The 26276-nt window shown below is 34.2% G+C and overlaps 1 protein-coding gene across 1 annotated transcript in view; it reads left to right on the top strand.

Annotated features, from left to right (window-relative positions):
- Nucleotides 1–26276, top strand: part of DMD (dystrophin) — a 2004585-nt gene that overhangs the window by 896352 nt on the left and 1081957 nt on the right. Inside the window, exon 42 of the mRNA XM_082716529.1 lies at nucleotides 22592–22786. Within this exon, the coding sequence (XP_082572655.1) occupies nucleotides 22592–22786 (195 nt within the window). The remainder of the gene's footprint in view (nucleotides 1–22591; nucleotides 22787–26276) is intronic.

Consider the following 26276-nt stretch of genomic DNA (forward strand, 5'->3'; position numbering starts at 1 on the left):
AAATATATGAATAAAGTTGCCTTTCTTATAGTAATGTACTATATCATATTTTGCTATCAGGAGGAAATTTAACAAAATCTTAAGGAAATACCATTGATGTTAAACATATTAATGTATTTTTCATAAATATTAGGTATAGCAAAATTGAATCTGATGCATTATTGACATGTACACTTTTATTATGTATTTTTATCAGTAAATTTAGAGTAAATAGAACTTATTCTTGGCATCAGAGTAACTTGTTTCACTAAAATAAATATTCTCTTCCTTGGAATGACAATATTTGAAAAATGATTACTTTTGATAGAACTATTTTTTAACTGTTTACTACTTCTCATTATGAATAAGGGCACTAAGCAAAATTCATCTTTTCTGGGTCTAATGGAAAATTATTTTGAAAATCATTTATTGTGTTGAGGGACAACACAGTTATCTTGCATCCTAGAAGTATAAAACACTAGATTTTTACAAAGAGAATCTCTAATCCCAAAAAACAACCTAAACGGATGAAAATTTGTCAAGCAACTTGGCCTGACTTCTCATAAAATTAAGGATAAAGATTCCAGCATCAGGGTATAGTTTTAATTATTAAAGTAACAGAGATTTGTTGATATTGTCTCTTTGGTGGAGGGGGGTGGTTTTGTTATATAAGTGTCTTTACTTTTTTATTTGCTTTTAATGAGAATCTCCTAATAATTATAAGGGTGCAGCAAAATCAGAATTCCATATGCTTACTGGGAGTCTTTATAGAAACTCAAATTTTATTTTGGATACATTGAATTGGCATTTCATTCATTTAATAAACATTTATCTGTTGCCTCCTATGTGGCAGACAACACAAAATATAAAATAACACTGGCAAATCCATGGCAATCATACAAAAGATGTGATATTTGATAAATATATCTCATACAATGAAGGGGGGAAAAGTACAAGAATTTATACATAGCAATTTGACCTCCATTTGCAACATAACAATAAAAAGTGTAATTTTCTGCAATCTAAATTTGCTTTCAAAATATGGAACACCAGCTGGAAGGGAGCTCAGATGGCTTCTGCAGTGGAGTTGGCAATATCCTTCTGAGCATGCCCGAAACAACTGGTTAAAAATAATTAAATCACTTACACCATCTGTGAATCATTCTGATTCTTCAGTGATTACTTAAGACTCTCATTGTATGGAACATATTCTTAGAACAGATGAATAAAATTAATTCAAATGTATTGCTTCCCTAAGTTTGATTTTCATGAAATAAACTGTTACCATGTCTTCAAGTTTGCTAAGTTACCTGGTATTTTTTCTGCCCTCTTTCATGAACCAGTGGCTTTTGAAATCTTAAAAGGTATTTGAATTGTAGTTTTGTATAAATAATAGAAATGCATTTATTCAGATACTTCCTTATGGAACATAATTTTCTTTAAAAATTTTCATAATTTTACTCTTTTATTTATTTAATCTTCTAAGTGTAGTACTCAATAAGTAATAGACAGCTGTCTACTAAAAGGCCAGTTGAAAGTCCAAGTAGATTGCATTCTCAGATTTAACACCATATGCTTTAATCGAGAGTGATTTTAAAAAATTAAATGGCTGTTTTAATACCTATAAAGCAGAGGAAAGCTATATTTCGTGGTGAGTAGTCCATGGACAAAACATAAATGGATAAAATGAAAGCTAAGAGTCCATATATGTACAAATTTACCATGTTTAGATCAATTCATAACTTAGAGGCATTCTTAGCCATTTAGTTAAATAAAAATGATTAGGGATTTATTTCTAAGATAAGGCAACTGGGGGGGTTTGCAGGAGAACTATGCAAATAGTTATCCATAATAGTTATGAATGTCTCGATGGCAAAATATAAATAACTGTATTGTTTAACAAATACAGTAATAATATTTATAACTACTTTTGGGTGTCTACAAAGTTTAGATTCTGTACTATGATTTGTACTTAGCCAATTACAGATATACATGAAATAATAGAATAACATCATGAACGCTCTAGTTTCTTACCTCATCGATAGGTACACTTGACTATTTCCTACATGGGAAACTATTTTGAGAGAACTAGACTCTTTCATATATTAGCTTCTAATGAAAAACAGCTTCTTTAATGTACTGCCACAATGGCTTCCTCTCCTTTAGACTTGCAAAAATATCCTCCATATCATAGTCTTTGCAGTTGTGGTCTCCTTTTCTTGGTACTTTCTGGATCTTTGCCTGCTAGTGTCTGCTCATCTGGCAGGACGTAGAACAAATACATCCTTCAACATCCTGTCTGATAGAGTTGACAACATTCCCTTCACCTCCTCCATCATGCCAGATTATTTTCCTTATAACACTTACCATGATCTGAAAACATTATGTTTATTTGTTTACTTATTTATAATTTGTCTTCTACCATTGGAATTGTGAGCTCCATACGGGCAGGGAATTGTCTTTTTTTTTTTTTAAGATTTTATTTATTTATTTGACAGAGAGAGATCACAAGTAGACAGAGAGGCAGGCAGAGAGAGAGGGAAGCAGGCTCCCTGCTGAGCAGAAAGCCCGATGCAGATCTCAATCCCAGGACTCTGAGATCATGACCTGAGCCGAAGGCAGCAGCTTAACCCACTGAGCCACCCAGGCGCTGTGTCTTTTTAATTAATATTTTTCTTATATTTAGATTCTGCCACTGCATAGGTGTTCAATAAAAATGTGTCGAATAAATGGAAGAATGGATCTTCTTGTGGAATTCCCTACAGTTCAGTTATTTGTTCTGCATTCTTACAACATTGATGCCCCAGTGCCAGTGTACCAGTGTCTGAAAGTTTTCACTGGTCCTTAGGAAAGGGGAAAAAATAAGAGTAAATATGTTAAGCTTTTCAAAGAGCTAAATTTATACAAGAATTGTCCTTTCTTCAAGAAGTATGGCTTTCTACAGTTGATAGTTGGGGGGTGAGGGGGAGAAACATTAAAATAGCCTTTCTTCCATCTTTACTTTTTTTCTTTCTCTTTTATTATTATTTCACGACAGTGTCCTTTACTAAAAATAATAAAACCCAGGGTGCCTGGGTGGCTCAGTGGGTTAAGCCGCTGCCTTCGGCTTGGGTTGTGATCTCAGGGTCCTGGGATCGAGTCCCGCATCGGACTCTCTGCTCGTCGGGGAGCCTGCTTCCTCCTCTCTCTCTCTGCCTGCCTCTCTGCCTGCTTGTGATCTCTCTCTGTCAAATAAATAAATAAAATCTTTAAAAAAAACAATAAAACCCAGAAGTTTTGAGGTTTCCTGACATTGGGGTAGCATTTTATTGACTTATGAAACACAAAGTCTAGGAACCTTCCATTTGGAGGAACTTGTTCACACGAAGGGGCACCACTTCTGCCAAATGCCTGTGTTCGTTGCTTGAAATTTTGAGAATGAGGAAAGGAAACTCATGATTACCTTTCATTTTTATGCCCTTCTGGGCAATAAATACTGATTCAGCATGTGTTATCCCCTGGAATAAGTTTCTGAAATTTCTTTTGTAGTTCCTGAGAAGCAAATACAAGAACAAATATGTAAAATGGTCGTATTTAGGGTATCACAACAACTGCCTCCTATATTACCAATATATATACTTACATAAAATGTACCAGGATGGCATTGGCTCATTTGTAAATATTTTTATCCTCTGGATTTAAATTCTTCTTGTATTCATTTCAGAGGCACAGACTCCATAATAGCATCATTTAGTAGTGCTATTTGGAATCCAAAAAATAAAATAAGTTAGTTGCTTTAACTTAAAGTGTTACCTTTCTTGTGCTTTATCAAAGTTGAGAACTGAAAACAGGAAGATTCCAAAGTGGAAAAATGTAGTGCATTTACATCAATAAGCATGTTTTCTTATAGTCTTCATTTCAAATAACCATACAGAACTTTCTGATTTACACAGTGCTTTTACAGTCACCTTCTTAGTTAATTTTTATACTTTAAACCATCTGTATACAAAAAAGTAAGCAGATTAAATTGACATTATGAAGAGTTTTGAGAAGTAAAAAATTAGTATCACATTTTTAAGTCAGCAAACAGCTTTGTTTTGCAGTTGCTTTTACAAAGACTTCTAAGAAATGGAAGTTAAGGCCTCTGATAATTATCTTTTTTAAAATATATGATATAAAATGAATTTAAAAGTGTTCATGTGAATATGGGTTGGTTTCTTGGAGTTAAAGCTTGGAAATGTGCTAGGCAGAACAGTTCAGTTTTATATTGGAATTCTTGCCTTGGGGTAGAATGGGAAACAAATACAATGATAATTGTTTTCTGGAACATTGACAGAGAACAAGCTATTTCAGGAGAAACTATCTTGATTGTAAAGTGGAGCACATTAAGCCCAAGGTGTCATTAGACTCACAAAACCCTCTGAAAGAATTGAGCATAATCTTTGGTGAAAAGAAAATGGTTTTGTTCAGTGACTATCATATTTTACAAAGTTATTTGTAACTTGGAAAAGTATATTGTTTTAGAAAATCACATTAAACATAATAGTTTTGTACACACACAACAACTCATTCATTCACAGGTCAGATGGACATCATTATGAATTATCTGGAACACAGACAAGAATCAGAAAAGGAATAGAACAAAAGGCCTCTGGATTTCCTAAATTGTTTTGGTAAAGATCATGAAGTCCAAAGCTTACTTAATTTCTTTATGAGAGGAAAATACAGATCCTTTTTATGAAGTTTTTTTTAATTTCACTCTGATTATAGAGGTAATTCTAATAAATGTAATTACCTTGTTGTTCTGCTCCCAGTAGAGGCCAAAAGGCAAAGGCGAAGGACAGATATATGAAATAATAGCTGCAGCCTGGATGTGAGCCAAAAAGGACCCGCATGTAAGATTATATGAATGCGTGGCCCTGAGAAACTCTTTAGCACAGCATGACACAAAGAGGCAGAGGAAGAGATTATGTGTGTTTATTATTATTTATTTGATTTGGTTTATACTTAACATGGATAATTGAATTATTTTAACAGTTAATTATTTCCTCAATAAAATTAGGTTAAAAAATCATTAATCTTTCATCTACTAAATATAAAAGTGTGTAGCACATAATGGCATATGGCATATTAGCTTCCTAAATCACAAAACTCTCCTGCTAGCTGATTAATTTATCTAAATATCTAACTACCTGAATATCTATCATCTATCTATGCCATGTGTGTGTGAATATATATATAACTGTATATATTTAAATACATATACATACATATAAATTCCTGTGTGTATACTTATGTTTACATATAAAAGTTTATTTCATAAAATATACACTTTGCCTTTGATAAAAGTGCCTGCTAAACTCATCAAGATTGTCATTTTTATAGTTTTCTCTCCTAAATTCCAAGTTTAGTTCCAAAAGTTCTGTTTTATAACTCCCTACTTTTTATTACAGGCATATAAAAAAATTGTGGATATATGAAAGGAGAATAGAATCTGGGGTAATTATCAAACTCATGGTATTTGGGATAACACCATGTAATTTTTAAAATATTATTCTACCTCAAGCTTATTAGTACCTCTTCAAATTAAGGTCATTTCAATGAAGATAATCTCATATGGTGGACCAAAGAAATTAGAAAGCTTGAGCTTTACAAAAGAAATTTAGAATGCAGGAGAACCATCAAAGAAGTTATTTCAAAACTACAACAAAAATCTGCCATTTTAGTCATTGTTTTTTTTTTCCTTTGTTTTATTCAACATGTATTTTTTTTATTAAAATTTTTTATTTTTATAAACATATATTTTTATCCCCAGGGGTACAGGTCTGTGAATTACCAGGTTTACACACTTCACAGCACTCACCAAAGCACATACCCTCCCCACTGTCCATAATCCCACCCCCTTCTCCCAAACCCCCTCCCCCCAGCAACCCTCAGTTTGTTTTGTGAGATTAAGAGTCACTTATGGTTTGTCTCCATCCCAATCCCATCTTGTTTCATTTATTCTTCTCCTACCCACTTAAGCCCCCATGTTGCATTGTTTTAAACTTAGCTAACTACCTCTTTGGTTAGGGTATATTTTTTGCTGGTTATTTTAATTGTAATTCTTTGTTTAAAATTGAACTTTTAGGGGCCCCTGGGTTGTTGACTCAGTTGGGCATTGGACTCCACTAGGGTCTTGATCACCTCTTTGTGGGGCTCTGCACTAAGCCATTTAAGACACTATTCTCTCTGTCTCTCTCCCTCTGCCCTTCCCCATGTCCTGCTTGCACTCTCTTCCATTCTAAATAAATACATCAATAAATAAATAAATAAATAAAATTGAACTATTCAGAACAGTTAAAGTAGATGTGACAGTGGATGCCTTTAAATAGGAGAACAGTTTTCTTAAGGTTCCTTACCCATCTTCAGGAACCTTAAATACCTAAAAATAATTCTCTTTCCTTCATGTGCAAAATCAGCGCCTTTGACTGCCAGGACTCTTCAGTCATGTAGAAGCACAAGTGAAGGCCATCAGGGCTGTTTTCAGTGATAATGTAGCATTCTTCCAATATACATTCATCTTGCTTTTGTAAGCATTTGTTTTGGTCTATGATTCCGTAAGAGCCAATTAATAGTATATGTTTTCCTACTGGAATTAAAAATTTTTTGAAAAGTATATGTTTTCATACAACTTTGGTTGAGTGAAAACAGCCTGTTTTGGTAAAGCCGATTGTATGAAGCCATGACTACTCATAAATAGATTATATAAAGTTTGTATTCACCATTGCAAACTCTGTCTTTTTGCTTCTATGATTATTTTATTTTTATTTTTTTATTTTTAATTTATTTTACTTTATTTTTTAATTTATTTTTTTAATTTTTAATTTTTTATTTTTTATAAACATATAATATATTTTTATCCTCAGGGATACAGGTCTGTGGATCGCCAGGTTTACACACTTCACAACACTCACCAAAGCACATACCCTCCCCAATGTCCATAACCCCACCCCCTTCTTCCAACCCCCCTCCCCCCAACAACCCTCAGTTTGTTTTGTGAGATTAAGAGTCACTTATGGTTTGTCTCCCTCCCAATCCCATCTTGTTTCATTTATTCTTCTCCTACCACTTAAGCCCCCATGTTGCATCACCACTTCCTCATATCAGGGAGATCATATGATAGTTGTCTTTCTCCGTTTGTCTTATTTCGCTAATCATGATACGCTCTAGTTCCAACCACGTTGTCGCAAATGGCAAGATTTCATTTCTTTGGATGGCTGCATAGTACTCCATTGTGTAGATATATCCACTCATCTGTTAATGGACATCTAGGTTCTTTCCATAGTTTGGCTATTGTGGACAATGCTGCTATAAACATTCGGGTGCACATGCCCCTTCGGATCACTACGTTTGTATCTTTAGGGTAAATACCCAGTAGTGCAATTGCTGGGTCATAGGGCAGTTCTATTTTCAACATTTTGAGGAACCTCCATGGTGTTTTCCAGAGTGGTTGCACCAGCTTGCATTCCCACCAACAGTGTAGGAGGGTTCCCCTTTCTCTGCATCCTCGCCAGCATCTGTCATTTCCTGACTTGTTAATTTTAGCCATTCTGACTGGTGTGAGGTGATATCCCATTGTGGTTTTGATTTGTATTTCCCTGATGCCGAGGGATATGGAGCACTTTTTCATGTGTCTGTTGGCCATCTGGATGTCTTCTTTGCAGAAATGTCTGTTCATGTCCTCTGCCCATTTCTTGATTGGATTATTTGTTCTTTGGGTGTCGAGTTTGCTAAGTTCTTTATAGATTTTGGACACTAGTCCTTTATCTGATATGTCATTTGCAAATATCTTCTCCCATTCTGTCAGTTGTCCTTTGGTTTTGTTGACTGTTTCCTTTGCTGTGCAAAAGCTTTTGATCTTGATGAAGTCCCAGTAGTTCATTTTTGCCCTTGCTTCCCTTGCCTTTGGCGATGTTCCTAGGAAGATGTTGCTGCGGCTAAGGTCGAAGAGGTTGCTGCCTGTGTTCTCCTCAAGGATTTTGATGGATTCCTTTCTCACATTGAGGTCCTTCATCCATTTTGAGTCTATTTTTGTGTGTGGTGTAAGGAAATGGTCCAATTTCATTTTTCTGCATGTGGCTGTCCAATTTTCCCACCACCATTTATTGAAGAGGCTGTCTTTTTTCCATTGGACATTCTTTCCTGCTTTGTCGAAGATTAGTTGACCATAGTGTTGAGGGTCTATTTCTGGGCTCTCTATTCTGTTCCAATGATCTATGTGTCTGTTTTTGTGCCAGTACCATGCTGTCTTGATGATGACAGCTTTGTAATAGAGCTTGAAGTCCGGAATTGTGATGCCACCAACATTGGCTTTCTTTTTCAATATCCCTTTGGCTATTCGAGGTCTTTTCTGGTTCCATATAAATTTTAGAATTATTTGTTCCATTTCTTTGAAAACGATGGATGGTACGTTGATAGGAATTGCATTAAATGTGTAGATTGCTTTAGGTAACATAGACATTTTCACAATATTTATTCTTCCAATCCAGGAGCATGGAACATTTTTCCATTTCTTTGTGTCTTCCTCATTTTCTTTCATGAATACTTTATAGTTTTCTGAGTATAGATTCTGTGCCTCTTTGGTTAGGTTTATTCCTAGGTATCTTATGGTTTTGGGTGCAATTGTAAATGTGATTGACTCCTTAATTTCTCTTTCTTCTGTCTTGTTGTTGGTGTAGAGAAATGCAACTAATTTCTGTGCATTGATTTTATATCCTGACACTTTACTGAATTCCTGTACAAGTTCTAGGAGTTTTGGAGTGGAGTCTTTTGGGTTTTCCACATATAGTATCATATCATCTGTGAAGAGTGATAGTTTGACTTCTTCTTTGCCAATTTGGATGCCTTTAATTTCCTTTTGTTGTCTGATTGCTGAGGCTAGGACCTCTAGTACTATGTTGAATAGCAGTGGTGATAATGGACATCCCTGCTGTGTTCCTGACCTAACGGAAAAGCTATCAGTTTTTCTCCATTGAGAATGATATTTGCGGTGGGTTTTTCATAAATGGCTTTGATAATATTGAGGTATGTGCCCTCTATCCCTACACTTTGAAGAGTTTTGATCAGGAAGGGATGCTGTACTTTGTCAAATGATTTTTCAGCATCTATTAAGAGTATCATATGGTTCTTGTTCTTTCTTTTATTGATGTGTTGTATCACATTGATTGATTTGCAGATGTTGAACCAAACTTGCAGCCCTGGAATAAATCCCACTTGGTCATGGTGAATAATCCTTTTAATGTATTGTTGAATCCTATTGGCTAGTATTTTGGTGAGAATTTTCGCATCTGTGTTCATCCAGGATATTGGTCTATAGCTCTCTTTTTTGATGGGATCCTTGTCTGGTTTGGGGAACAAGGTGATGCTGGCCTCATAAAATGAGTTTGGAAGTTTTTCTTCCATTTCTATTTTTTGGAACAGTTTCAGGAGAATAGGAATTAGTTCTTCTTTAAATGTTTGGTAGAATTCCCCCAGGAAACCGTCTGGCCCTGGGCTGTTTTGGTTTTGTCTGTTCAGGCGTTCTATTTCTTCCTGGTTCAGGTGTGGTAGTTTATATGTTTTTAGGAATGCATCCATTTCCTCCAGATTGTCAAATTTGTTGGCGTAGAGTTGCTCATAGTATGTTCTTATAATTGTATTTCTTTGGTGTTAGTTGTGATCTCTCCTCTTTCATTCATGATTTTATTTATCTGGGTCCTTTCTCTTTTCTTTTTGATAAGTCTAGCCAGGGGTTTATCAATCTTATTAATTCTTCCAAAGAACCAGCTACTAGTTTTGCTGATTTGTTCTCTTTTTTCTATTTTTTTTTTTTTTTGGTTTCTATTTCATTGATTTCTGCTCTGACTTTATGATTTCTCTTCTCCTGCTGGATTTAGGGTTTCTTTCTTGTTATTTCTCCAGCTCCTTTGGTGTAGGGTTAGGTTGTGTACCTGAGACCTTTCTTGTTTCTTGAGAAAGGCTTGTACTGCTATATATTTTCCTCTCAGGACTGCCTTTGTTGTGTCCCACAGATTTTGAACCATTGTGTTTTCATTATCATTTGTTTCCATGATATTTTTCAATTCTTCTTTAATTTCCTGGTTGACCCATTCATTCTTTAGAAGGATGCTGTTTAGTCTCTATGTATTTGGGTTCTTTCCAAACTTCCTCTTGTAGTTGAGTTCTAGCTTCAGAGCATTGTGGTCTGAAAATATGCAGGGAATGATCCTGTCTTTTGATACCGGTTGAGTCCTGATTTAGGACCGAGGATGTGATGTATTCTGGAGAATGTTCCATGTGCACTAGAGAAGAACGTGTATTCTGTTGCTTTGGGATGAAATGTTCTGAATATATCTGTGATGTCCATCTGGTCCAGTGTGTCATTTAAGGCCTTTATTTACTTGTTGATCTTTTGCTTGGATTCTCTGTCCATTTCAGTAAGGGGAGTGTTAAAGTTCCCTACTATTATTCTATTGCTGTTGATGTGTTGCTTTGATTTTGTTATTAATTGGTTTATATAGTTGGCTGCTCCCACGTTGGGGGCATAGATATTTAAAATTGTTAGATCTTGTTGGACAGACCGTTTGAGTATGATATAGTGACCTTCCTCATCTCATATTATAGTATTTGACTTAAAATCTAATTGATCTGATATAAGGATTGCCACTCCTGCTTTCTTCTGATGTCCATTAGCATGGTAAATTCTTTTCCACCCCCTCACTTTAAATCTGGAGGTGTCTTTGGGCTTAAAATGAGTTTCTTGTAGGCAACATACAGACGGATTTTGTTTTTTTATCCATTCTGATACCCTGTGTCTTTTGACAGGGGCATTTAGCCCATTCACATTCAGGGTAACTATTGAGAGATATGAATTTAGTGCCATTGTATTGCCTATAAGGTGACTGTTACTGTGTATTGTTTCTGTTCCTTTCTGATCTACCACTTGTAGGCTTTCTCTTTGCTTAGAGGACCCCTTTCAAGATTTCCTGTAGAGCTGTTTTGGTGTTTGCAAATTCTTTCAGTTTTTGTTTGTTCTGGAAGCTTTTAATCTCTCCTTCTATTTTCAATGATAGCCTAGCTGGATATAGTATTCTTGGCTGCATGTTTTTCTCCTTTAGTGCTCTGAATATATCATGCCAGCTCTTTCTGGCCTGCCAGGTCTCTGTGGATAAGTCAGCTGCCAATCTAATATTTTTAACATTGTATGTTACAGACTTCTTTTCCTGGGCTGCTTTCAGGATTTTCTCTTTGTCACTAAGACTTGTAAATTTTACTCTTAGGTGAGGGGGTGTGGGCCTATTCTTATTGATTTTGAGGGGCGTTCTCTGAACCTCCTGAATTTTGATGCTCGTTCCCTTTGCCATATTGGGGAAATTCTCCCCAATAATTCTCTCCAGTATACCTTCTGCTCCCCTCTCTCTTTCTTCTTCTTCTGGAATCCCAATTATTCTAATGTTGTTTCGACTTATGGTGTCACTTATCTTTTGAATTCTCCCCTCGTGGTCCAGTAGCTGTCTGTCCCTCTTTTGCTCAGCTTCTTTATTCTCTCATTTGGTCTTCTATATCGCTAATTCTTTCTTCTGCCTCATTTATCCTAGCAGTGAGAGCCTCCATTTTTGATTGCACCTCTTTAATACCTTTTTTTATTTCAACTTAGTTAGTTTTTAGTTCTTTTATTTCTCCAGAAAGGGCTTTTATATCTCTCGAGAGGGTTTCTCTAATATCTTCAATGCCTTTTTTGTCTATATAAGAGTATATGAAGGAGCAAGTAAAATACTAAAATGGTGGCAACAACCCCAGGAAAATATGCTTTAACCAAGTCAGAAGAGATCCCAAATCGTGAGGGGAAAGAAAGAGGATAAAAAGAGGTTCAGAAAGAAAGAAAGAAAGAAAAAAAATGAATAGAAAAGAAAACAATTTAAAAAAGAAAACAAATAAAGAAAAGTATAAAAATATATATGTATGTATTAGATAAACTAGTTTAAAAACGTTAAAAAAGAAAAGGTTAAAAGTTAAAAAAAATTTAGCAGAAGAAGAGAAAAAAAAATGAAAAAGAAAAAAAATTAAATTAACTGCAAGACTAAAGAATCACAGGGAGAAAGCCATGAGTTCCGTGCTTTGCTTTCTCCTCCTCTGGAATTCTGCTGCTTTCCTTGGTATTGAAACCGCACTCCTGGGTAGGTGAACTTCGTCTTGGCTGGATTTCTTGTTGATCTTCTGTGGGAGGGGCCTGTTGTAGTGATTCTCAAGTGTCTTTGCCCCAGGTGGAATTGCACTGCCCTTACCAGGGGCCAGCTTGAGTAACCCGCTCCGATTTGCTTTCAGGAGCTTTTGTTCCCTGAGCGCTTTCTGTAGAGTTCTGGAGGATGGGAGTGAAAATGGCGGCCTCTCGGTCTCTGGCTCCGAGGAGCCGAGATCCCAGAGCCCCACTCCTCAGTGCACCCTCAGAGAACAGCGCCCAGTAACTCCCGTCTCTCTGACCTCCGGCTGCGCTCTGAGCTCACCGAGCCTGTGACCGGTTCAAGGTAAACCCGAGCTGGGAGCTCACTCCTTGGCTCTGTCTCTGTAGCCAGCTTCCCTGTTCTAATACCTGCAAGCTCTGGGACACTCAGACACCCCTGAACCTTCTGTGACTCTGCGGGACCTGAGGCCATGCTGTCCCCACGTGGGCTTCACCCCGGTTTAGCCTCTGGAGCGATGTCCCTCAGTGGAACAGACTTTTAAAAGTCCTGATTTTGTGCTCCGTTGCTCCGCCGCTTGCCAGGAGCCGGCCCCTCCCCCCAGGGTCTATTTTCCTGTCACTTTGGATTCACTTCTCTGCCAGCCCTACCTTTCAGAAAGTGGTTGTTTTTCTGTTTCTAGAATTGCTCTTCTTCTTCTCTTCGATCTGCCGATCTGCCTATGGATTTGCAGGTGTTTGCAGCTTTAGATAAGCTATCTAGCTGATCTCCTGCTAGCTGAAGTAGTCTCAGCCTGCTACTTCTCCGCCATCTTGACTCCTCCCCTCTATGATTATTTTAAATGTAATACAATAATAGTCTAACGGTTGAATCAATATGAAGTATATTTAGAAAACAGTAGTACTCTCCCTTTATTCCTTTTGCCAATTCTACTCCTTCTGGAAAAAATGTTTGCAGTTTAGTATTATCTTTTCATATTATATTCTATGCTTCTTAACCATAAGTATTATATATATGAATATACTTTTCCATTTTTAAAAATTTTGCCTCATTCTTTGTATGGTTTTTAAGTAGAACAATCTATCAAGGACATTTTTCCAGGCAATGTGTATAGACCTGATGCATCCTTTTTAACAGCTTTAGAAGTATCAAAGTTTATTCCGTTATTTTTCTACATTTCTAGATTATTAGCTTATGATAAGAAAAGATGACTTGAAATCTCTTTTTATCCTTTTTTTGAATTTTTTGTGGGTATATGATCTTTTTAATGTCCCTATAATATAAAAGAAGAATGTGCATTTTCATTGTGTACAAAATGTAGATTAAGGTTAGCTTGTTGGTTTAAAAAAAAATCTCTATTCTTGGTTTTGTTTTTGCTTGGTCTGCTTGATCCAACAAATTCTGGAAGAGGTATATAGAAGCTATCAATTATAGCTGTGATTTTATCACATTCTCTTTTTATTTCTAGTAATTTTTATCTCATGTAGGATGCAACCAAATGTTGAGATATAACAATGACTATAACTTTTTTTGGTAAAAATTGTGACTTTTATCACTACAGTAGCTCTCTTGAACCCATTTGTCCTGGAACTATACTTCATTTGGTATTATTTGATTTCAACTTTTCACAAATTATTTTCCTGATGCAACATCACCTATTACTATATTATACACTATTGTGACATTGTTTTTTCATGTGTTTCTTATAAGCAGATTATATATGTGTATATGTTATGTATAGTTTGTGTACTTTAATCCAGTCTGACACTGATCTTTGAATAAGGAAATTTAACCACATACATTATAGTTAAAATAATTCTTATAAGTATAATTGTTTAAATTTCTTCTATCATATGGCATAATTTAATTTCCTCTTATCCTGTATCTATAATTCTGTAATTCATTATCTTTCTTATACTCTACTGCATCCCTCCCCTTAGTGCAGTTAATTTTGAAGTTACACTCTGCATTTTCTCTTTATTAGTGCTTAGGTTCTTATTTTCAACAATCTTTAACCATACTCTTTGTGTAGTTTTATACCAAAAGGAAGTATGACCATTGCTCTCCCCACCAGTATGATTTCCTCAGCAACACCTCATTCAAGTCAAGATAAAACCTTTACAAATCAGTAATTTAAGTCATGTTACTACTCAAATCATACTTAAACTATTGTTATTCTATTAAACTTAATGAAAAAACCCACAGAGCTTATTGGTCATCACTGTTTCTTTGTACTCTTTATTTATCCCTGTTTAGAAATCCTTGTTATAGGGTGACTGGGTGACTCAGTCAGTTAAGCCTCCAACTATTGATTTCAGCTCAGGAACATGAAATTGACCCCCAAGTCATTGGGCTCCTTAGTGAGCATGGAGCCTGCTTAAGATTTTCTCTCTCCCTCTGTCTGTCCTCCTTCCCTGTGTACATGTGTGTGTGCTCTCTCTATATAAAATAGAAAAGAAGAAAGAAATCTTTGTTATATTTTATTTTTCATTTGGTTGCAGTACTTGAGAAATTTCCTTCTAAAAAGTCTATAAGGGTGTATAGCCTTTTAATACTTGTGTTTTTAAAATGATCTTTTTTCTTTCAATTGTGAGGTCAGATTCTTTGGGTGGTAACATTGTTCTTGAATCTCTCTTTTTCTTTTAATAGTCTCTGTAGGCTACAGACACTATCTTCCAGTTTTCATTGCTTTCTAACTTCAACTTTGTCCTAGGTTCCATTGTGGCCTGTATGAGGTCTGATGCAAGTCCAAATTTCATTATACCTGAAACTACTATTACACTGTACATTCACTAACTGGAATTAAAATAAAATCTTAAAAAAAATAAATTTAAATATAGTCCTGTGTAGCTAAGGATTACCATATTGGACAATGCAGTTATGGGTATATTCATTATCACATTTTTATTTTTATTTTTTCTTACCATTTTATTTTTTTTTCATTGTAAGTGTATTCTTATATCATCATCCCCCATTTTCTCCCATCCCCTCACACACCTCCCCTCTGGTAACCATCAGTTTGTTCTCTGTAGTTAAGAGTCTATTTCTTGGTTGGTTTTTCTCTCTCCTTTTTTTCCCTTTGCTTATTTGTTTTGTTTCTTAAATTCAGCAAGTGAGATCATATAGTATATTTCTGTGTCTGACTGACTTAGCACTATCACATTTTTAATAAAGAAAAAATCATTTAAAAATTATGGCACAAGCATATTCAGAAATATGTACTTAACTGCCACATTAAATAATGTGGAGATAAATGATAACCAGGTTTTATGAAATGTTTGATGAGTATAATGTAGAAATTAATATTGTGAGTCTATTCTATAAAATCCACTCAAACTAGAAGAACCACAGGGCAATAGAAATTAAGTAATGTGGTAGTATGACAAATAATTGTAGAATTTAAAGTAATTCCAAAGCTATTTTTCTTGTTTTAATTTTATTTTCAATTTAAAATAAATGTATGTGTATATGTACATGTGTGTTAATTTTCACATGTGAACATATGAAAAGCCCCTGTATCAGGTATTGCCAAGCTGATATATTAGAATAGCTTCCTATTATAAAATATATACTAGGTATATAGATTGAAATTTTTGTGTGAACAGTTTGGGAATAATTAGCTAGGATTAAAAAGATTTATTGACTGATAGTCTTCTCAGACACTCTAATCTAACAGGTATTGTAGACCTCCATGAAAGGGGCTAAAATGAACATCTCCTAAAAGTATCTGTCTGACAGTTTCCCAAATAATTACATCCTTTTTTTGTTCACATATAATGAGTTACAGTAATAACAGAGACAAATGAAAAGCTGAGACATTTACGCGTAACAGCATGAGCTGGTGTGCACTGAATTGGAGAAATGTGACATGGTTAAATCAGAAATACTTTTAAATCTATACCAATGAAGATTACATTATGAAATGAAGAGAATATTCCATTTGCAGTCTGAGAATTCTAAGGTGGATATTTTTTACAACTGTAGATCCCAGCAATTCTAGTCACACATCTATTTTTTTAAAAAATTGCCTTATTAAACTGATACTTACTTTATTCATTTATTCAGCAAATATATGCTAATTATGTGTGAGTCTTTAGTACATTTATTTTACATTGTAAGACATCTTGGATATCTAACCTTACCTTTGAAGTTATTTTGTTATTTTTTTCATGATTTCTTGCAAGGTGGGCCATATATGTTGGTGGGAACCAAAACCCTTTTCTTTTACTTCTCTCACAGGCCATACTTAGTGACTAGAATTCTACCAAGTTACTAATGTATGTTAATTTATTGAAAATCCTTATTAAAATGCAAATGTTATCCTGTGGAGGATTAACAGTTTAAACCACTATAAGCCATTAACATATTATCAAGATTTAGTTTATCAGTTTAATTAGATGGCAATTTAGCTTGGCCCTGAAGAGCTACGTAAATTTGATGCTATGGAAGAGAAGAATTACCATGGGACAGATGAAAGAGCAAGTCCAGCAGCCAGACCCATTACGCAGGACACTACACATACTTGGCCTTCTAGAAGTAGGACATACTTAGAGAATGACAAATCATGCTTCACCTGCATACCCCCTTCACTGACAGCCTTCCCTGAACCAGTAATTTGGTTTTAGAAAATAAATAATAGGACTATAAAGGATGATTTTCTTCACTATTTTATACTGATTGCTTTCTTTAACATGTCTCCTTATTTTTGAACAAAAGGGAGGTAAGCTATAACCTTAATACAGTTTGTTGATCAATCACTGAATGATCATTTGAGGGTTGATCTTATCTTTTTACATAACTTCACAGAAACAGTTTTCTAGATGATGCATAAAGGAGGTGGGAATACCTAAGATCAAGCTCTCTCATTGCTGTTTTCTCTATGTAAGATCATAACCAATCTATTTGGGCTCATTTGGCTGATTATTTAAAATCTTTCTACCCAGTGACTTAATTAAACACATGGAACGCTGAGTCTTGTCAGCATGTTAGTACTGCCCTGGCATATATGTGTATCCAAAACTGTAAACAGGAAAGACTAAACTGATGCATATCCCATCTGTGTCATATTCTTGTTTTTTGTACACTTTATTATTTGATTGTTTTTTTTCTGTCTGTGGATTAATGCAGTATCTTTTGCTAAATTTGATCTTTTGATTTCCCTTTTTAAGATTGTAATTTATATAAATGACCAAGGAGAAATAAATAAAAATAGCTTAAGTGTGTTTCTTACTGTAATGATCTCTAGGAGGAAACTTAATTGTCTTTCTCTGAATATTTTTGAGAATGGGAATGGGAGCTACCTAAGTTCTTTTTCAGTTGCTTGTCATTTATGACCCATCAGAACTCATAAAAAGCCTGTAATCATATTTGGGATTTACATGGTATTGTGTTATTATTTTAAAATAACCTATACTATTGAAGAATGCCCTTTTGAGGAAAGATAATCAAATACACATTAACAGATTTTCATGTCATGGGGCACTTTAAGCATTAATAGATAATCTTGTTTTCTTTTAAAGATTTAGCCCATCTTTGTCTTTATTAATTTTAATGGAGTGAAAAAAATGGCTACATTATTGTATTATAGTTTTTTTGGTCCAGATGCCAGTTTTTTTTTTTTTGAGCTAGACTTTGAATGTGTTGACCTATCTTCTGTATATTATATTTATATTAGATATATAGGTATTTTAAGGACTATATCCTAATAATATAGGATAAAGTACATTTTTTCTTTTTGAGTTTCTTTGACCTCATAACTTATAAATAGGCCAGTAACCACAACACATTTGAAACTTATATTGAGGAGACAGAAATCCTTTAAATCATGAAGGAAAATACTTTGTTTTAAAAACTTAGATATAATGCACCATTTGTTTCAAAATGGGATTGCCTCTATCTTGGGCAGTTAGGTGGCCATTCAAGAAATGAAATGTAAGAAAAAAAAAAAAGAATGTGATGACTAAACTTTGAGAGAAACCAAAGTTTATTTAAGACTTTATGAATGATACCTATGCCTATGCACATAGTTCAAAATCTTGAAACTGTTTCCACTTCAAGTTTTACGAATCACAGTTTTATCCTATCATAATTCTTTTACGCATCAATTGAGCTTTCCATTTGTTAATAAAAATAGGTACTTTGAGACTTTCTTCCACTTCTTGATTTTCATTTGCCAAAAATGAGGATAGTATACTCATTTGTGTATATATCGTTAGAATTGAATATGAACAGAGAGAAATAAAATGAATTAGTATGGCTACAGTTCTTCCTTGCTAATGATGCATGAATTTCTATAATGATATAAGGTGGTAAAGAACATTAACAAAAGCAAGTTGATTTTCAAAAGGTTAGACAGGATTTGTACACATCAGAATTCAGAAGGATATAATTATTCAAGGCAGAGTTAATGCAATTCAGATGAAAAGGAAAAATCTGAATACGAGTGTATGGATTATGTATAAAGAGGAGAAAATGAGCATGATACTTACAATTATACTGATTTTTTAAATAACTGAATTTTTATTAAACCAAATGGAAAGTCATTCATTGGATATAGTTTATTTATTATAGAACTGCATGACTTTGTCAAAAGCAATGATGAATTTTAAAGAGTAGATAGTAAACTAGATCTCTAAATTTCTGACTCTATTGATTAAAATTTTTAGTTGTTTCTTATATTTTAAACTTATCATACATTTCTTTGTGTTAAAATGTATTGTATCTATTACAAGTTTATACTAAATGAGAATAGTCAAGATACATAAGACTGAATTTTCTAGAAAATGAGCTGATAGTTTCCCAATGGTGTCAAAGAATTATTCTGAAATTATTCTGAGGACTATCCCTCAGCTTTCTCTATTCAGGTGATAAGCACCACTTAACTTCTCCTGTCTAGGATGATGAGATGATAAGAGAAACTAAGTCCTCCAATATATCAGTCTTCATTAAATATTTTCAATACATGGTCACTAACCTTTTTCAATTTAATTCACAAAATACATCTGAATCAGTGTTCATAGGTAACTGTAACTGGAAGGCATTATAGGCATTCTAATTTACTTTTTTTTTTTACAAAAGAAAAAAATCACTAGTTTATCAGTAGTTTAGAATAACAAAGATTGCAACGTTTTCTTCGTATCTTTTCTAAAGTGATAGACTGTGTCTTTCTATTTCTTTGATTATTCTCATGAGCTATAACAGTTTTAATATTTCTCAGTATTCTGAAGATTTTCTTCATGCCCTGTATGAGCATGGAATAAATCAGTTTTGGTATAGTTAGTCCACTTATTTTCATAAATTGGTACCAGTTACTCTAAGGCTGTATATGATAGTCTTGAAAATAATTGCAATATACATGTTAATAGGGCATGGCCTGTATGCAATACAATGGCTAATGCGTCTTTGAAGTGTATTGCAATCAGGTCAGTGATGGCTTTATCATTCAAGAAAAGAAAAAGCAAAAAGAGTTTATAGAACCAGATACGAAATTACAATTTTTTGAAAAATTCTGAATTTCAATAGATGCCACTACCATTCCCCTATAAGAGATTTCCGTTGAAATATGGTTAGAAATGGTTTTCTCTTGATGTGATGATGAATACTTATTATGTAGAAAAGAAGACATGAATCAATATGTAATAAAATAATTTATGCCAGACATTTAGTCAAGTAGTGAAAAGCTTAACAAATGAGAAGCCAGTGTGCTGTTTACTTCCTTAGAGTTCTAGGTGAGGACTATAGCTAGTGCTAATCCTTTTTCTTTTTTTTTTTTCTTTTTGAGATTTACTTATATGAGAGGCAGGGTAGAAGGAAAGAATCTTTCAAGCAGACTCCACAATGAACATAGAGTCCAACTCGAGGCTGGATCCCACAACCCATGAGACCATGACCTGAGCAGAAATCAAGAGTTGGGTGCTTTACTGACTGAGCCACCCAGGTCCCCTACAGCCAGGGCAAATTTTATTTGTTGAGATTTAAAACTCCAGTCTTCAGAGCTGTGTGGTTAACATTAATTATTATTTACATAAATTAATTTTTTAAAGAAAAAATTTTGAGTATAGTTAACGCACAATGTTACATTAGTGTCAGTCATGCCTTTTTATGTAAAATTCTGGTATGTACAACAACATGTCATTAACCACAAACACCAAAGAATTAGAAACTTGGGTTTTCAATTTTGTTTCAGAAAGTTAAGTCCAAGGCAATAAGTCAAATGTGAGTTTATTTTTTATGTATTTTTTCTCTATTGTATTTAACTGTTCATTTAAATCTCTTGCTATGTATAATCCATAACTATTATATTTGGAAGTCATCAGTATGAATTTAAGATAGATGTGAGCACCTCAAGTGTAGATAATGAAGATCAGGGAATGTACATGTCAAAAAAGAAGCAGAAAGATGATGTAAAGAATTTAGAATTATTTTCCTTTTAAGAGAAAATGATGAGAACAGACACTAAAAGATTTTGGAACCCACATTGATTTTTTAAATGAAACTCAGATGTTTTTTAAAATATTTTGAAGGTATGTCTCATTCTAACAATAAACTCCTTGGTTAGACAAAAATACACACATACATACTTGTTGTGTATATGCATGGCTGAAAAAGATAAACCACTACTTCTACCCAACTTTGTCCCTAATAACAAAACCCACTAATCTGTAAAAATTTAGAGGTATGAAATGTATATAATTAAAAGAAAGAAAAATTCACCATTATGGAAACACAGTATGGGAACATTCTTGTTTCAGATAACATAGAACTGTCTTTATCCCAGGAATTGAAGAAACTGATGCAAAGAAAAACAACTTACTAACTTAGAAATTTTTAAAAAACATTAGTCACCAGTGTAGTAGAATATATGGAAGTCTCAGTGAATTTGCTTGATTTGTGTTAGCTCTACTAGTTAGTATGAAATTAATATGTCCATGGAAATTGTGCATTCAAATGTCTGCTGATTTATTTTTCTTTAAAATTGGTGGGAAGTTTTGTTTGAAATGAAGAGATTGAAAATTTGAATTAAAAAATATGTGGTTAAATATGAAGATTGTCCTTTTTAAACTCTAGCCCAAAATTTTAGTATTATTTGAAATGTAAAATTAGAAGTGCATGTAGATTCTCATGCTTTCATCATGAAGGAATATGTACCATATATTCAGTCAAGATATATACACAACATCAAACTTTGTAAAAAGTGTAATTAAGTCATTTAAGCTAATTTGTGTAATTATGTGAATTTGCAGTGTCATAAGTAAATGAGACATCTAGATTACAATTATTTTTATATTATGTAAGAACTGAGTACAGGAATCCTGGACCTGAGAAATTAATAGGAAAGTATAAATAGAGCAGTTTATAATTTTACTTATCTTTACATGAATTTACTCTGAGATCCTAAACTTAATTTAATTACATTGTTGCAAAAATGAGGATGGTCTTGTCGTAAAACCTGTGCAGTAATAGATGCCTGTGTTAGCATGCTGATCATCAGAACTACTCTAGACACTCTGCCACTGAAACCCTTTTTGACCTCATCAACAGGCAGATGGCAGTTGATCAATTCAAAACAAAGTTACTGGAAAACTAATTTCAATTACAAGCATTTTGTTGCTTATAGTAGAGACAGAAGAGAGCAGAGGTCATCTGTCTTTCTGAATTTGTGTGCCAAATAGTATTTATTTCATGCTTTTATAAGGAGTAAGGAAAGAGGCACTATTGGCCAAATGCAAAAGGATTCTAAGCTCCAAATGTCTGTCAATCATAGTACTTGAATGGCAGGTAGGAAAAGTGTGGACATAGGAGAGGCTAGTGCTTCCTTAGACCTTAGGGCCTTCTGGAGTTCTTATTAAAATGTGAATTCCATCCTCAGTCTTTCTTATCTAGTACATTAGCAGCTTAACTTAACAGGAAACTAGCATTAAAGAGGAGAGCTGATGTCTGGAATTTGAAGGGTGCTGAATGTAAAAGTATATACCAGCCAAAATTGCTTTGTCCCTCTTGTACCTCAATCTAATTTAGGGGAAAAAAGTATAGGAGAGGTTTCTTTGGGAGGAAAAGCACTGATGTAGAGCCCCTACCATTTTATCCCATACATAATTTTCCAGGAATCTTAGAATTACATTTTAAAAACCAGTTGTAAAAATTATCCTTTTCTTAGAGTAAAACTATCCCTCTCATGACCCCATGGCTCTTAGCCTTTCATTCTTATACTCACGGTGCTAATGTGTACGTATCTCTTATTTTTTAAATGCTTCTAATACTTTTTTGTGAGAAGAGGGTGTATGAACAATAACCTTTTTACTAGACTTATCATCATGCACTTTTTATTCACTTTCAGCCTTCTGTCCGCTATAAACTGGAATTTATTAAACTCAGTAGAGATCTTTTCATTATTAGGAAGCTAAAAGAATTCTTCTTTTGTATGTCTATACCAGCACACTGTCCATGAAGAGTCAGTGATGGTGATGACTGAAGATATGCCTTTGGAAATCTCTTATGTGCCTTCTACTTACCTGACTGAGATCACTCATGTCTCACAAGCCCTATCAGAAGTGGAACAACTTCTTAATGCTCCCGAACTTTGTGCTAAAGATTTTGAAGATCTCTTTAAACAAGAGGAGTCTCTGAAGGTAAAAGCAAAGCATTTTTATTAGATTTTTACGAGATGTTCACCTAGGTCATTTGCAGTACCAGAACAATTAACTTACATGTACACACTTAAGCTATTTTTACTTCGATATGGAATTCCTAAAACCGTTTACAGGATGGTTAGTTCTAGAAATCTGGGATAGAAAGAGAAACATAAACCAGAAGAGGTGTTTTATAATATTTAATGTTGGGAGACTTTCTAAAATGAGGCAACAGACAAAAGTAATAGTTTTACATAGATTCAGGGCAGAAAGGACTTACCAAAACCATGCTTTGATGGAGTAACTATATATTCGCAATTAATACATTCCTTTCTTCTCCCATAAAAGAGAGTAGATAAGATTTTAAATGGTATCTATTGCATACAGTTTTAGTTTTATGTTTTCTACTTATAATATGCATATTCAACTTTGAATTAGTGCCAGTATCAGTACTAGAATACATGGAATCTGAGTGAGTAAAAAGCAATGAAATATTTCTTTAAACTCCCAGGCAAAGGCTACCACCCAAATCCAGGGTTTTTCAAACTACCAACTGCGTTTCTGAATTCCACACTAAGACAAAATATTATGAGGCAATAGTTTTTGAATTATAGAGGAAAGTGTCTGAAGATAGATGAATATAGCATCAAGAAAATGTACATAATAATGTATGTCTCAAGATAATTTTTGTGATCATACATTTTATACTCAAAATGAAATAGTATAGCCAGAGCTCAGTATTTTTCAATGCAAATAGTGTGAGATTATAGACAGAAGATAAGTTTGCTCTCAGCAGCTCGTATTAGCCAAAATATTTTATACTCTAAATGATTTCTTGGGAGCTCATTCCATATCACACATTTGTCTGCATAAGTATCCAGATAGATAAAGCTGTTTGTTTTGGAAATCAGAGCTTCAATATCTTGAGTGACTTGCATTTACTATCTTACATTAAATGAAATAAGCTTTAAAATTTCATGCAAAAATAAAATAAGAAAGGCATGGATCTCTGGAACTACTCCATCCACTTCAGTATGATACTTTTTCTTATTCTTTTTGAAATAAAAGTCAGATCGCTGGTGGATGCAGTGAAGAAAAGAAACCTGATCAATTGATAAAGAAGACATGCCAACATTCTTGTCATTATTCACATTAACTAATTTCACATGACAGCACAGTTTATAAGTTCATCATTGTCATTCAACATGTAAATCACTGCTAATGAGCTAATATTCATTTCATTCCATGTTCCCAGACATATGGGTCAGGAGAGCAGTGACCTTAAACTTATTAAGTTGCCAATTGAATATCTTTGTCCTCATACCTCTTAACCTGGCACACTCAGAACAATGGGCCTCTTGCTACACTCAGCTAATCATTTGTTCTTCCAGATATGTTTAAGAGTATTATAGCTGATGCCAATTGTGATTGTATTGATTACTGTAGTTTATAAAAAGGTATCATTGCAGGTTTAATTTCACTGGATTATTGAATCCTCATTAGATGCAGTTTTGGGCATAATTCCAGCTCCCTACCAACAAATCTCCGACAGCACACAAATGGGCTTCCTACCTTTGTGGGCCTTTTGAAAGGGGATAGTTTGATCTCAGTCTTTTCAATGAATATGTATTTCCTCTTAAAGGCATTCATCATTGTCATTATCCAGTAGTAAAAATAGAAAAGTAGTGCATAAATTGTACAGCTGCTGGTTGGGAAGGTTTGAAATTAAATTGTGGTTGATTTTATTCCTGACAGATTTGCATGAATCAAATTACAGAACTGTAGTAGGTATTGCTGTGGTTTAACATACATATTTCTTTAAAGTACACTATAACACAAGTGATGTGTAATAAGTTAAAATAATTACTTTCTGAACATAATAAAACTAATACAGCACATACAATTTCCATAAATTTATTGAATCAGAAAGCTACCTAATCATTTTGACAAGAATAAAGCAGAAAACACCTATTTACATATGGAAATCTGCATTAAATAGCTAATACATTAGCTAAGGCAAAGCTAGCAGTAAATGAGGGACATACACATAAGTAATATTTATTCTTATATTAAAGCCAATATTCGCATTGTGTTTGATTGTGTTTGTTTATATGTAAAAAGTTATAATATTCATTGCACAAAGGATAGTATACTAGTTTTGGAAGAATTTAAATTTTTGAAAGTTTTAATCATTATTTTTAAGAAAAAATGTCAATTGTCTTAGAACTTGTTCAAATATAATTACTACGTTAAATCATCAAATCTTGCTTTAAACTGTCCCAAATGAAAGCTTGAGCATAAAAGAGAGTGAATGGTGATTTCCAGGTACTAGGGGCAGGGGTAAATGTGGAGTTGATATTAAGTGGATATAAAATGCAAAAAGAATCAGTTCTAGAGATCTCCTGGACAACGCTGCACCTATAGGTAGCAGTAATGTAGTGTACACATAAAAATTTGTTGAGAGGGTGGATATCATATTAAATATTCTTATGACAATAAAAATAATAATGAGGTACAAACATAGAACTTTTTAAGTTTCTAAACCTTTGCCCCTGAGAGATATAAATATTTGACCTCTTGTCAGGAAAGCAGCAATAATTTATTTTTAGAGGCCCAGTGGAAAGGATTTATACTAATGCCTCCATGTACCTGACTTTACAGAACGCTTTGGTTGTATTGGTGTCTGCATTATTCTTGGGGCCTCACCTTACCCCCTTCTCATTCAGGGCTCCCTGTACTTTAACTGGTGTTGCCAATTGCAAGTACCTGGGATTCTGCCTAGGGGTGTCTCAACTCATAGGTGTCAGAGAGTTAAGGCTCTGTATCGCGACATCTCCCAATAAATCTCAACCAATGACAGCTGGCTTTCTGTGGATAAAGGGCACTGCTCATCCACATCTTCAGCTGCAGAAGCTCTGAGACATGCTCTGCACTTTGACCTGAAATTCCCCAGCAGACTGAGACCCCACTGTGCACAATACTTTCCAAATATTAATGTGGTTAACTGGATTCCTCCCCTACCCTCTCCACTGCCTCACTGGTGCTTCTTAGGATCACTCCCAACTAAATCCAGTGCATATACATTCTAGTCTTAGAATAAGCTTCTCAAGCATCCAACCTATGAAAATTTTGAAAGAAATAATGGCATATGCACAATTTAGTCAGCACTCACTAACAGAAATCTTGAACTTCAACTTGATGGGCAATTCCCCAATGACTGTGCTACTTTTCTAATAAGGAGTTCCTTAGTTGCTCAGTTAGACCTTGGCCTTAAGAAAGGTGAAGTTTTAGGACAAAAGTAAGAGCATGGCTTAGAATAAGGATGACAACCATGTTTTATCTTTCACCATAATGAAAAATCAATGTTCTTCTGGTGGTCACACACTCTTAATAACTTACATTTATGAACTAATTCAATCCTCACCACAACTCTGTGAAATATTTAAAATTATTTTCCACATTTTAAGATGAAGAAACTGAAAAAAAAAAA

Source organism: Mustela nivalis, assembly GCF_964662115.1.
Source record: "Mustela nivalis genome assembly, chromosome: X".
Lineage (NCBI taxonomy): Eukaryota > Metazoa > Chordata > Mammalia > Carnivora > Mustelidae > Mustela > Mustela nivalis.